Here is a 15,466-nt window from a genome sequence, read left to right as displayed (position 1 = left end):
TAATAGGGAGGCGAGACTTCCCGAAAATATTATTATCCTGATTTAGCCATACAGCTCATGCTACCTCTAAGGCTCTGAGTCCAGTGCGGTCCCAGTATAGCTTGTAGATGTCGTTTTCAATCATTCTGTTAGGGACGTATTAATACCAACGGAAATGGTGGGTTTGGAGAAGTCCCAGTTTATTGCCTAATTTCTGGTAAATAATTTTTGCTACTGAGTCATGGAGATCTTTATAATTAGTATCGACTAACGACTGGGAGCCCGCGGTAAGATGTTAGATAGTTTATTTTTGCTTGACATCCATATTGGCATTTGTCATTTTAGACTAAAAGGTCTTCAGGTAATTTTTACTTGGAATAACCTGATCTTGAATGGCGAGTAGGAAACTCTCTGTTTCGGCAAACATCCTTCCTTATGTTAACCAATAGTTCGACGCTATATTACCGACATGTTCCTGGCTGATCTCAATGAGATGTCGCTCATGCAGAGGTTTACCCATGCAGATTCGCATTTTTGTCTTGCTTAGAAAGCTGGTTTCTGGTCATTGCTTGCTCCATCAGTTTAAGTCGCGCTGTTTCATCTACTGCGCAAATTGTGCAACTTAAAGTAGATGTCTCAGCCTGGGTCTGACAATAGGTTCTAAATTTAGCAACCTGCTTGTCCAGTTGCTCATCTATGCCCATAAGTCCTCTTCCTTCTAGATACCGTGGTAATGTTGTTATCTCTACTGGTGGATGACATTTTTTTGTGCCTTTGTGAGAAGTGTTCTTGTTTTCTATTGAATACTTTCTGTATTTGTTTTTGACCACTTTATAAGTAGCTAAGCGCTAAAGAGGCATTATTATCTTATAAAGAGCTCTTACTTTCTCTAAGAGAAAAATTCACTCATCCCAGATATGTATGGTATCAAAAGGATTGAGGTCTGGTGGGGGTCTTTGCGTGCTATCGAGCCCTAGGTGACCTATATTCAGTTGCAGTCAACGCTGAAAGATATTGGATGGATACATTCTGACATACTGTTCATTGTTTAAAATGTGGAGAACATTGTTGCATAAATTAATAATTCAAATCAAGCATTCTGCGTAAAATAGTCACACAAAATGATAATTTGTAGCAGTGATGTTCCTTTTCTGAAGTGGGGACAATTGTAAAACTGCACAAAAATTATATTTAATAGACTAAATACAATAGGGGGTCTATGGCCCCGTTGACCCCCATCTGTATCCGCGCCTGATCATCTGTTGGTGATTTATTGTCTTTTATTGTATCCACTGCTTGTCTGATTTCCCTAAGAGTTAATATCTGGCATTAGGTACGAACTTTGATTTAATATGTTTTTTTTTAGTTGTCTTTTTTATATCGGTGTCCTGTCTACTTAGTGACTACTGTATTGTTCTTTAAAGATATCTTCCACAGTGTTTAATAACTCAGTCCTGCTTGTTATAAATAATAGTTGGTTACCATTTCACCCTGTTTGTTTTTTATTTTGATTTTTTGACTCTTTCCAGTTTTTAATTTTCATTGAAGTAGGTACTTTCAAGCTTTTCTGTGCCTGTATCGTTTGTTGAATTTTTTAGTTATTATATTTTCTCAAATCTTTTCTCATTGCTTTATGTACTTCTTGATTGATCTTCCTTATTTCCTTTTACGTAGGTTTATATTCTCTTTTGTATTTTTTCTCTGTTTCAATAGGGTTCTGGTTTCACCGCCGAGTTCCTCTTCATTCTTTATTTTTGGACAACTTTTGGCTTTTTCGGATAGCTTGTGTAATGCATTCATTGGGAACATTATGTATATCTTCAGTAGGAGGTATCTTTGTATTTGATTTCAATTTGGTTTCAATGTCGTGTTGAGACATAACCACATTATTATGTGTATATTTTTTCATGTAAATAAACGTTATGATTATCATTAGGATATGTTAGTAAAGTAAAATATATATAAATTTACATTTTCAGATATTGGTTCCGCTGCTGTCAAATCCACAAAACCACGTAGGATGGCCAGCTGTAATAGCTAAGGATGTCCATAAACACGTTCATAGTTTAAAAAGCACAGTCTACCAAGTAAAAGGTCAGGTTAATGGCCAAACAGTTCTACCAATGCCTGTAGGGGTCGATAGAGTATTTGAAGTTGAAAAACTTCTTATAGAAAGTAACGGCGAAATTTGCGACTTGTATCTAAAAAGTGCTATAGAAGGAGTTGTAATTAAGTGGTCTGCTCAAATCAACGATGTGTTGGCAAACGACTCTTCTGAGAAATGTCCATCTGTTGTTAATCCTGTACCCACAGTAGGTAAGATATCATTTATTTCATATCGTCGGCTTACTGTGGAAAATGCATAAGTCCAAAATCACTAACTTTACAGGAGAGACAAAAAACTATATCACTGTATATACAGGGTGTAACAAAAATACAGGTCATAAATTATATCACATTCTGCGAACAAAAATAGTTCGATTGAACCTAACTTGACTTTAAACCCTTAAGTACTAACACCCCGTCTCTCAGACGGCATCGCTTGTCGAAAGTGGGATATTTCCCTTCCTAGAAAATTTTGAAGGTCACCCGTTTATGACTTTTCAAGTTGGGTTGTTCTTTAGTAGTATTGAATTCGGCAATTTGCTGCAGGTTGTTATTCGAAAGATATTTAGGCTCAAAGTGTGATTTCCGTCTAATAGACGGGGTGTTAGTGTTTGTGCCCAGTCCGTCATTAAACATAATGTGCCCCAGTTCGTCAAAAAATATCAAATAAGGGAATAAAGACCCTGAGGAAACTCTTTTGAAATGGTTTGATAAGATAGAAGACGACATAAGCGAAGTGAAATCAATTTGTGATGAAAATTTTGCCACTGACTACCATTGCTACACTGTACTAACTATATCTAGTACCTGTCAGTTTTTTTTTTGTTTTAACATTTTTTAAAAACCTTTTTATATTCATTTTTCTTACTCTTTGTTTAACTCGATTATAAATTTTTATTAAGATTCTTTAATTGGTTTAATTTTTATCACACTTTTTTTCAGGACTAAAAAGATACACAAACAGTCCTTTCATTCTTGTTATAATGTTTTTTATTTTAATAAATACAGAAAAAACTAGATTAATTACTGTGTTCTTTAGATAATCAATACTTTTAGTAAGTCATCGAGATATTTTTTTGCATCAAAATATTTGACAAAAACAAAAATTACCACTAAAATGTTAAACCAGTCTGTCAGGTGGTTAGTTAGTGTTTACGCCATTGATTTAAGATGCTAGTACTTAAGGGTTAATACAAATGTGCACATAAAAAAGTTATAGCCCCTTGAAGTTACAAAATAAAAATCGGGTGGTATTACAAAATCAATATATTGAAAACTATTAGAGATTTTTGATTGAAAATGGACATGTGGCATTCTTATGGCAGGAACATCTTAAAACAATAAAAGTGGAATTTGTGCACCCCATTAAAATTTTATGGGATTTTGTTCCCTTAAACACCCCAAATATTTGTGTACGTTTCAATTAAATTAATATTGTGGTAGGTACCATTAGTTAAACAAAATATTTTTAAAACTTTTCTGTCTCTTTGTAATTTTTCGATAAGTCAGTTTTTATTGAGATATTTTAAACAATTTTAAAATCCATTACAAATTTTTACATGGTAAGTAAGATTATAGAGACCTGGTAATAATATGAAAAATTGTGAATTTACATTTTTTAGGTATATGTTGAAATATATTAATACCTCGATAAAAAATCGTTTATCGAAAAAATAGTAAGAGGCAAAAAAGTTTTAAAAACATTATGCTTAACTAATGGTACTACAATAATAATTTAATTGGAACGTACACAAACATTTGGGGCGTTTAATGAAACAAAACCCCATAAAATTTTTATGTAAGCATATTAAAAAAGAAGCCGCATTTCGACTAAACTGCCTTATCGAAAAAATACTAAGAGGCAAAAATTTTTTTAAAACATTGTGTTTAACTAATGTTACCGCAGTAATAATTTAATTGGAACGTACACAAAAGTTTGGGGGGTTTAAGGGAACAAAACCCCCATAAAATTTTTATGGGGTGTAAAAATTTCACTGATATTATTTTTGTGAGATATTCCTACCATAAGAATACCACATACCCATTTTCAATAAAAAACCTCTAATAGTTTCCGATATATTGAAAAAAATCTATTTTCATGTTGTAACTTCAAAGGACTGTAACTTTTTTTATGTGCACATTTGTACTAAAGTAAGTTAGGTTCAATCGAGTTATTTTTTGTTCCATAATGTGTGATTTAATTTATGTCCTGCAGTTTTGTTACAACCTGTAGCATAACTCCACTTGTATGCAACAAAATACAGGGTGTCCTTAAAAAGATTAGTCATAAATTATACCACACATTCTGGGGTCAAAAATAGTTCGATTGAACCTAACTTACCTTAGTACAAATGTGCTCATAAAAAAAGTTACAGCCCTTTGAAATTACAAAATGAAAATCGATTTTTTTCAATATATGGAAAACTATTAGAGATTTTGTATTGAAAATGGACATGTATCATTCTTATGGCAGGAACATCTTAGAACAAAATTATAGTGAAATTTTTGCACCCCATAAAAATTTTATGGGGGTTTTGTTCCCTTAAACCCCCCCCCCCAAACTTCTGTGTATGTTCCAATTAATTCATTATTGTGGTACCATTAGTTAATCACAACGTTTTTAAAACTTTTTTGCCTCTTAATATTTTTTCGATAAGCCAGTATTTATCGTGATGCGGCTTATTTTTAATATATTTACGTAAACATTTTATGGAGGTTTTGTTCCTTTAAACCCCCCAAATATTTGTATACATTCCAATTAAACTATTATTTTGGTACCATTAGTTAAACACAGTGTTTTTAAAACTTTTTGCCTCTTAGTCTTTTTTTGATAAGTCACCTTTTATCGAGATGTGGCTTTTTTTTCAAAATACATATACCTAAAAATATAAATTATAGAAAAATTTTCAGATTATTAACAGGTCTCTCATACATATAATCGTACTTAACCATATACAAATATGTGGTGGATTCGGCAAATATTCAAAATATCTCGATAAACAGTGGCTTATCGAAAAAGTACTAGGAGGCAAAAAAGTTTTAAAAAGATTTTGTTTCACTAATGGTGCCACAATAATAATTTAATTGGAACGTACACAAAAGTTTGGGGGGGGGGGTTTAAGGGAACAAAACCGCCAAAAAATTTTTATGGGGTGCACAAATTTCACTATAATTTTTATTTAAGATATTGCTGCCATAACAATGCCACATGTCTATATTCAATAAAAAATCTCTAAGAATTTTCGATATATGAAAAAAAATCGATTTTCATTTTGTAACTTCAAAGGGCTGTAACTTTTTTTGTGTGCACTATGGTATATAGGTAAGTGAGGTTCAATCAACCTATTTTTGACCCCAGAATCTGTGGTATAAGTTATGACCAATCTTTTCGGGACACCCTGTATAATGTGAAAATTGCACAACTTCCTAGACAATTTAAACTCACGTTTTTATTAATAAATTTATTTAATCATCAAAGAATATTATGTCGTGTCAATCTAGCCTGTACTCACCTGTTTGCAATAAAAACAATATTTATTTTATAAATAGTCCAAAAGCAACAATACATTTGAACAGTTTGACCAATAATAAGAGCGACCTTGCGCATATTTCATATTATGATTGTCAAAATAATTTACAGACTTACGCAGATTTCATTTTCACAATTTTAGTAAAATCAAGCAAATAGTCTAAGAGCTGGGAGCGGATTTTTTGCGTGATAAGTAATGTGGAAAAACTATACGGGGATATGTTGAATTAGTTGTGTACATGACTTTCACCAACGGCCTGAAACCAGAGTGGGGGCCGAGGGTATATAAGGGGTCAAAGTCGAGGTTTTTATTATTTTTTTTGTGACGCTCATGATCGAGATAGTGCACCAAAATTTGGGAATAACTAGGTCATGACGTACCTAAGTAAAATCTCTAGGGGCGCAACGCTGCGTGGCCGACAAAGGGGTGGGGGTAGGGGTGAATATAAAAAAATAGAAGGGGTTTTTTGCGACGTTCGTAATCGAGATAGTGCACCAAAATTTGGATATGAGTAGACCATGACATAAATAAGTAAATTCCCCAGAGCCGGAAACCGGAGTGGGGAGGAAGGTAGTTATAATGGGTCAAAGTCCCGTTTTTGATTATTTGTTTTTGTGACGCTCACGATCGAGATAGTGCACCAACATTTGGGAATAAGTAGATCATGACGTAGCTAAGTAAAATCTCGAGGAGTGGAACGCTGCGTGGCCGACAAAGGGGAGGGGCAGGGGTGAATATAAACAAATATAAGGGGTTTTTTTGCGACGTTCGTGACTGAGGTAGTGCACCAAAATTTGGGAATAAGTAGACCATGACATAACTAAGTATAATCCCCAGAGGCGGAAACCAGAGTGGCAGACGAGGGTAGTTATAAGGGTTAAAAGTCGCGCTTTTTATTTTTTTTGTGGCGCTAATGATGGTGATAGTGCCCCAAAATTTGGAAGTAAGTAGGTCATGACGTAACTAAGTAAAATCATCAGTGGCGGAACGCTGCTTGGGGTACAAAGGGGTGGTAGGCAGGGGTGAGTATAAAAATATATGGGGTTTTTTTGCCGTCCGTAATCGAGATAGTGCACCAAAATTTGGGAATAAGTAGATCATGACATTACTAAGTAAAATCTCCAGGGGCGGAACGCTGCATGGGGGACAAATGTTGTGCGGGTAAAAAAATAATACACACTGCGACTTTGACCCCTTAAAACTCCCTCATCCCCAACTTTAGTTTCCGGCTCTAGGGAATTTAACTTAGCTAAGTCATGGTCTACTTATTCCCAAATTTTGGAGCACTATCTCAATCTAGAACGTCGCAAAAAACCCCTTATATTTTTTATATTCACACCTACCCCCACCCCTTTATCGGCCACGCAGAGTTCCACCTCTGGAGATTTTACTTAGTTACCTCATGAGCGTCACAAAAAAAATCATAATAACCGCGAATTTGACCCCTTATAACTACCCTTGTCCCCCACCTCGGGTTTCCGGTTCTGAGGATTTTACTTAGTTATATCATAGTCTACTTATTCCCAAATTTTGGTGCACTCTCTCAATCACGAAAGTCGCACAAAACCCCTTATATTTTTTGTATTCACCCCTGCCCCACCCCTTGGTCGCCCACGTAGCGTACCGCCCCTGAAGATTTTACTTAGTTACGTCATGACCTACTTATTCCCAAATTTTGGTGCACTATCTCGATGATGAGCGTCACAAAAAAAATAATAAAAACCGCGAACTTGACCCCTTATAACTACCCTTGTCCTCCACTCTGGTTTCCGGCTCTGGGGATTTTACTTAGTAATGTCATGGTCTAGTTATTCCCAAATTTTGGTGCACTATCTAAATTACGAACGTTACAAAAAAACCCTTATATTTTTTATATTCACCCCTGCCCCATCCCTTTGTCGGCCAAGCAGCGTTCCGCCCCTGGAGATTTTACTTAGTTACGTCATGACCTACTTATTCCCAAATTTTGGTGCACTATCTCGATCATGAGCGTCACAAAAAAAATAATGAAAACCGAGACTTTGACCCCTATAAATACCCACGGCCCCCACTCTGGTTTCCGGCCGTTGGTGAAAGTCATGTACACAACTAATTCAACATATCCCCGTATAGTTTTTCCATATTACTTATCACGCACAAAATCCGCTTCTATCTCTCCGACTAAAACTATATTAGAAGAAAACAGCTATACATAGCTTTTGGATAATGCTAACAAATGCCATCAAAAGTCAAAAATAAAAATGTTGGACTCATGCATTTCTCACAGTAAGCCGATGATATTTTACTTACATTTTAATAAATGTTTTTTAGAATTGCAATTTTGGAATAAGAGATTAAAGAATCTCGAATATATCTATCAGCAGCTTAGAGAACCTAAAGTAAAAAGTATGGCTGTAATACTAGAAAAAACAAACAGTGCTTACTTCAGCTGTTTTAAACTATTATTCAAGAACACCGTCATTGCCCTTTCCGAAGCTAAAGATATGAATCTTTATTTGACACCTCTAAAAAAGCACGTGCAGTCAATTGAAGAAACAGAATTTAGTGAAAATATTCCATTGCTGGCCCCAATAGTTCACGTCATTTGTCTAATTTGGTCCAACTGTAAGTCATTTGACCAGACAAAGTTGATAACGCTATTAAAACAAATCTGTAATTTGCTTATACAAGAGGTAAGTAAGTACATCAAACAAATAGTACAATAGCCCGTTTTACGTCCACTTCAGGACATAGGCGTCCCTTGTTTGTATCCATAGTGCACGTTTTAGTGCAGCATGGATCCAATTTTTCGCCATCTATTGTAGATATTGCCATCGTTTCAAGCTTAAAATGGATCCAAACCTCGCAATTCTAATTGCCTTCATCGATCTTCTTGAAAATATGTAATTAAGTTCATTTTACCCTCCTCTTTAAACTTGACCTGGTCGCAAAGTATGCTTTTTATTTTTAAGGGGTGAAAACTACCCCTTACTCCAATAAATTGACAACTAATGAATTAAAGCGGTAATGGGTCATAATTATGTTTAAATATGTTAAACGTTGATTGTTTTGAATCATGACTAATGAATTAAAGCGGTAATGGGTCATAATTATGTTTAAATATGTTAAATGTTGATTGTTTTGAATCATGACTTTAATATTTTGATATTTTACCTCACCAAAATTATTAATTTTAGGCGTATAAGACCTTCTACAAATTTTTCATATTTTTAAATAATATATTCAAAAATGATTTAATATAGAGGGTGTTCCATTTAAAAAAATACAACTTTAGTTCATACCGTCGTTCTGACTCACCCTGTATAATCAAAAATAATTTTAGAATATAGACCTCTTTGATACACATTAGTTTTGTTATAAACATTTTTTTGTATATCTCATAGTTTAGCCTTAATCAAAGAAAACCAGAGGTTTGGCGCACCCTGTATAAATTAACTTCCAACGCGCCTAAAGAAGTATAACTTCAAAAATGCGTAGTTTCTCATAATCTATCAATAGATAAGGAAATGGTGCCATATTTTGGAAGACATAGATGTACATAAAAGGAAAACCAATTAGGTTTGGGTTCAAACTATGGTGTCTATGTAGTTCAAATGATTATTTATTCAAACTTTTACCTTATGGTGGAAAAATAAGTTCTCATGAAAACGCTCACCAATCCTTAAAAACAACACCTCATACAAAGATTATTTAAAAAATATGATCAAGAAACGACAGTTTTTTATTTTTGATCGTAGGTAATAGGAGAATTTTTTTCCTTCAAGTACAAGAAATCTGACACCTAATTTTTTAATAACGCAACCACCAAAAACCACCCCTAAGAATGAAACTTAAAAAAAAATTGAAAATTAATAAATGGAAGCAGTTATAGACATCCATATGTTTAAACATGTTAAATTTTTGTTGTTTTTTAACAATGTAACAAACTAATAGTTCGATAGTTTTATATGTAATTACCCTTAAAATCTATCCCTCATACAGTTATTAAAAAATGGCTGAGAATATAAAATCATTTTATTTTCGATCTTAAATAGAAAAAATATATATTATTTAAATATAAAAAACCTGACACATACAAGCTTTTAATTCGATTCAACCCCTAAAAACTATCCCTTATCATAAAAATTAGGGAAAAATTTTTTTTGAAAGCTTGAAGTAATGGAATTCTTTAAGAAAATGAAAATTAATTGTTGCTTATGATATAATGATATATTTATAAAATTTGTATCCCATAAAAATATGCGTTTGGGGAAATTAAACTTCACATTTTGATAATAATGAAAAATATTCATTTTACATGATTAAATTAAGTATAAAATTAACATGATTTTTAAAAAATATCAATAATTTAACTTCAACTTCCAAATTAGTCTATTTCTTCTGCATCAATTTTCTTTTCTTCTTGGTCGACAGGAGGACAATTTTGGCAGTTATCACCAGAGCAAGAACATCAAGTTTGATTGCAATATAATCCAAGTTTGCGACACCCACAAGTTGAGCCACATCCTTTCTTGCTTTTGAAAAATTTCATTTTAAGTAGTTCTTCTGGTGCAGGAATATCCGTCATTTTGTTTGGTACCAAAGTGCCATTCACTTTTGTCCATCCTCAATCAACAAAATTGAGAGTTTTGTTGCCCAATATGTAAATACAAAGCAGACACAGCATGTATAAAAGAATAAATACTTCAAAAACATAAAAATTTAGACGCTCCGTAATTTTCAAACATTGTCTCTAGAAAAATGTATTTGGTTTATTAACAATAACTCGGCTTCCCTCTAAGCTTTTTGCATCCACTCTCACATCATTTTGTAGGGAATTTCATTTGCAATAAGATCATGAGTCATGAGAGTTGCAATCTTTCTAGACCCTTTTGTTCAGAGAATTTTAATGTTAAAGGGCTAAAAAGACGCTCCCCTTGCATTGAAATCAATACTTTAAACGCTTATATCTCGCTTAATTTATAAGCTACGTGAGTTATAAAAAAAGCAAAATTTTCAATAAAAAAGCTAAATTTTTGGTAGCAACACTTTTTTCATAAATCCAAAAGATTTTGAGATATTTTGAAAAAATAAGTTATTTATTAAATAAATTTACGAGTAAATAATAAATTTACTTAAAACAAGTTTTTTCAAAATGTAATTGTTCTAAATAATTCAAACTTTTGGAACATATTGGAACATAAATAAAGTTAATTTTACATGGGCTCCAATTAATATTAATTTTGCCGCACATGGCATACATTTTACCGTCATTTTTCCTTTTATAAATTCGAGGTATTTGACTAATTTTCGTCATAACTTGCTTAATTTTGATGCTAGAGGCTTTTATCAAAGCTTATTAAAATTTTCTATGAAAAATTAATCATTTTTCCGTTATTTGAGCTTAAATATTTGCATACATTTAACAAAAACAAAAAATTCTTTGTTTTTTTATAAACTTTACTTTTAATAAAGATGATTTTTTTCCTGAAAACGCGTAATTTTCAGTTATTCGCGAAGAACTATTGAAGAACGTGTTATTTTTGGAATTTTCAATCGTGAATAACTCAGAAACTAGTAAGTTAAGTAAAAAATTTTATTCTACATTTTCTTCATAAAATTCAATTCTCTATCCATCTTACCCCCGCGGTGGAAGCATACATTGGCACCAAGTCAGGTTTGTTATTTGCATAATTCTTAAACTACTGTCAAAATTTCAAACAAATCCGTGAAGGCCTTTAGAATTGAGAGGTGAATTGCTTGAATGAATGTACTATAGGTGGTCTTCCTCTGTTTCGTTAGTCTGATCTAATAGGTCTTCATCACCGTCTCCGCCACCTTCAGTCAACTTGCGTGTCCACCTACCATCCTTCATCCTTGCCACGTAGCCAAACCATCTCCATTTCAATCTGCAACCTCTCCACCACAAGATCTGTAAATAATCAGCTATAGGTACAATACACCTATAATTTATTACCAGAGCAAGATTTTATAACACGGCAATTATTTTTTTCTGCTAAAAACAAAAAAAAATGATTACGAATCTTTGCCAATCTTTACAAAAACAACTCACAACTTAGTCCCTACTTACTTTCGTTATCGTATGTATTCAAAAATATTTCGGTTTTTCGGTTTTTTTAAATTAATTAATTCGATTGATAAAAATATTATTACCTTGCATTGTCAACTAATTTAATAACTAATGTAATGTTTAACAAGCAATTGGACTTCGTAAGTCTTAGATTTTCACCCAACGCGACCTGAAGTATAACTGGAAGTCGATATTTGAACTCTGCGTGTAATTTTGCGTCGATTGATATACTTTTTTTATTAATCCGGTTTTTTATAGCGTTCTCCGCCGTCCAGTTACTAGTTTCCAGCTTCGTTGGTCGTTCCATTCGCCAGGGTGAAGGTTCCTTTTCGACATTGCGTTTTGAATGGCGCCTATCCAGGATTGTTTCGGCCTTCCTCTCTTCCCTCTTTCCCTTGATGTCCATTTTAAAGTTTCTTTTGACAACCTGGCGTCGTTCATTCTTTCTACATGACCACACCAGATCACTGGTCTCCTTAGAATTTCATCTACGAGGGTTGACTCCCATGAAAATATTTGCAGAAAAATGAGGAGCCATTAAAAATAAATAAACCGTCTTTATTAATTATAATATAAGTATTATATTCAAAAATATAAGAAGAGATCGGATACCAAATTATAAGAGAATACGAGAAATGATGGGAGCCACACATACAACAATTGATGACATAAAAACAAAACAACTAATATCGTACGGCCAGGTACAGAAAATGCCAGATGACATGATCCCTAAGCAGATTTTGGCATGAACACTACAAGGGAGAAGAAAAAGAGGAAGGCCGAAAAGAAGCTGGAGGGAGGGAATTGAAAAAGAACTAGAGGAAAGAAAAATCCCTCCAGGTCTATGGTTAAACAGAGAAGAATGGCGGACCGATAGTAGTAGTAGTATTCATAAATACAAACAAGGCAAGCTATTTGTCGTTGGTGTATTCTTTGGTGTTATATCTCATAAGTCATTTTTAGGGAGAACTTGACTTACATCGATAGCGATAGCGAGAACTTGACTTCTGAAGCATCGATATTTCTGATTTCGTCATTTTGTATTCCTTCAGGCCTTGATTTTCTAGCTGATCTTCTCCAGAAGTCCATTTCCAATGCAAGTCGGCGTCGTTCCAGGGATTTAGTAAATTGCCATGTTTCGCAGCCATAGAGCACTATACTTTTAAAGATTGAGTTAAAGATAAGACGTTTTCAAAAATGAATAACCATTTTCAATTTCGTTGCAAAACGAAAACACAGCCGAACCATATTCTAGTCCAATCAGAGAGTGCTGCAAGCACCCCTACCGGTTTCGAAACTTATTAGTCTCTCATCAGGAGGCACATATGCTGCTCTCCCCGATCCAACCAAAACAAACCCCAGCGTGCAGTCCCGGATTGCAACGAACGAAATGGCATAGATGCCCTAGCGGCAACTGCTAGCAAAAAGACTAAGTTTTCACTCTAATGGCATATAAAACAACATAATGCTATTCTACACCCCACCAGAATGAAAACAATGGGAACCTTCTCTGGTTACACCTCCGAGGCTTCTACAATTTGCAAGCCAGGCGGATGCTGAGACTAAGGAAGATGAGGGAATTCTACAATTTACAATTCACGTCCCATCTCGATTTTTTTCATTCTGGTGGGGTGTAGAATAGCATTATGTTGTTTTATATGCCATTAGAGTGAAAACTTAGTCATTTTGCTAGCACTTGCCTCTAGGGCATCTATGCCATTTCGTTCGTTGCAATCCGGGACTGCACGCTGGGGTTTGTTTTGGTTGGATCGGGGAGAGCAGCATATGTGCCTCCTGATAAGAGACTAATAAGTTTCGAAACCGGTAGGGGTGCTTGCAGCACTCTCTGATTGGACTAGAATATGGTTCGGCTGTGTTTTCGTTTTGCAACGAAATTGAAAATGGTTATTCATTTTTGATTTACATTTACTCTGTGTGGAGTATGAAGGGAACCATTCTCGTTGGAACTTTACCGCGCTGAGCAGATGGGACGTGAATTGTAAATTGTAGAATTCCCTCATCTTCCTTAGTCTCAGCATGCGTATGGCTTGCAAATTGTAGAAGCCTCGGAGGTGTAACCAGAGAAGGTTCCCATTGTTTTCATTCTGGTGGGGTGTAGAATAGCATTATGTTGTTTTATATGCCATTAGAGTGAAAACTTAGTCTTTTTCTATAAGACGTTTTCTTTGATTTGGTAGTTCTTTTGACCATAGCATCGGGTTTAGTTATCCAATTTCCCTTTTTTATTTCACGATCGTTTGCTCTATCTCTTTTCGGTGCGCCCACTCTTATTGATTCTTGTTCCCAAATAAATATATTCCTCACAATTCTTGATTTTTTCATGTTTGTTGTCCATTATATCTTCTGCTTCATTTCCGATGCATAAGTATTGTGTTTTGTTTCTATTTACAGAAATGCCTCACTCTTCATATGTTTCAAATAACCGTCTCGTCATGAATTCTAAATCTTCCTTGTCTGCTGCCACTACGACTTGGTCGTCCGCAAAATGTAGAGTAGACAATATTGTATCGTCGTCAATTTGGATCCTCATCCCAGAACAAGATCTTTTTCCAAATTTTTCAATTCCAATATTTTCCAAACTTTTTAAGTCATAACTTTTTAACCGGAAATGAAATCAACACCGGAACTATATATTCGAGCTTGTCATCACAATACGCGATGATATATCAGATTTACTATTTCTGCAATTATAATCTGGCACTTCTGATTACACCGTTTTAACCGAAAGTGATATAAAAACCGGAAGTATACATTTACTTTCGCTTGGACTATTTCGGCGACTTTAAAGGCAAGCGTCCACAGACCCGCATCGTACGCATCGGACGCATCGTACGCAACGGATTTTAGTTTGCCTTGTACAGAAACTTATGTATACTATTTTTACTACAAAAACGTTATTACGTAGGTCAAAATTCTTGACGTAAGAGAACTGTCAAAACATTAGAATGTGACTTTTCATTATTGCCATGTTTATTATAAAAATGGCAATAATGAAAACTCACATTCTAATGTTTTGACAGTTCTCTTACGTCAAAAATTTTGACCTACGTAATAACGTTTTTGTAGTAAAAATACTATAACCGCGTCCACTGATCCGCATCGTACGGATCGCATTATCGATTGTCAAACTAAAATCCGTTGCGTACGATGCGTACGATGCGGGTCTGTGGACGCTTGACTTAAAACGTTACTTTCAGTTGTAAGTCTGCAACCGGAAGTCCGAGATTAAATTTCTCATCTTTGATAGTATCCTTGAGTAACAAGCTCTCATTTGTCATTCTATCAGTTCTAAAAACGTAAGCGTTATATTAGCGGACAGCCAGACGGATAGAGGCATAAAACCGGAAGTATATAAATATTTGTTTTCGTCTTGTTAAAGCGCGCCGAATAATATATTTCCGATCTTAATAAAGCAATATCCTGTTTTTATGATATTTTGTACTTTTGCATAGATTTATTTGTACCAAAACAAAAATGTAAAAACCCAAAATTTCCAAAATCATATTCAACTGAACTAAAAAATGCTATTCTGAGAAAAAAAGTAGCTCATAAAACATTCAAACAAACTAATAATTTTTCTGACTATAAATTATCCTGACATTCGTAGAGAATGCAAAGTCTTAGCTGAGCAATGTAAAAGTCAAACCATAAAAACTTTGGAACAAAAGATGACTAGTTCCAAAGAATTCTGGAGTTATGTACACAGTAAAAATAAACATTAAGACTTACCAAACAACATGACCTATGACAACAATGAGTC

The 15,466-nt window shown here is 34.3% G+C and overlaps 1 protein-coding gene across 1 annotated transcript in view; it reads left to right on the top strand.

The window, feature by feature from the left end:
- The window catches only part of LOC114342807 (dynein beta chain, ciliary), a 399,165-nt gene that overhangs the window by 21,389 nt on the left and 362,310 nt on the right, over nucleotides 1-15,466 (top strand). The window contains exons 3-4 of the mRNA XM_050645369.1: nucleotides 1,959-2,295; nucleotides 7,926-8,287. Of these exons, the coding sequence (XP_050501326.1) occupies nucleotides 1,959-2,295; nucleotides 7,926-8,287 (699 nt within the window). The remainder of the gene's footprint in view (nucleotides 1-1,958; nucleotides 2,296-7,925; nucleotides 8,288-15,466) is intronic.

The sequence above is a fragment of the Diabrotica virgifera genome, chromosome 3 (assembly GCF_917563875.1).
Source record: "Diabrotica virgifera virgifera chromosome 3, PGI_DIABVI_V3a".
Taxonomy (NCBI): domain Eukaryota; kingdom Metazoa; phylum Arthropoda; class Insecta; order Coleoptera; family Chrysomelidae; genus Diabrotica; species Diabrotica virgifera.
Note: the sequence above shows the minus strand (reverse complement) of the source record. Positions and strands in the feature narration are given on the sequence as shown.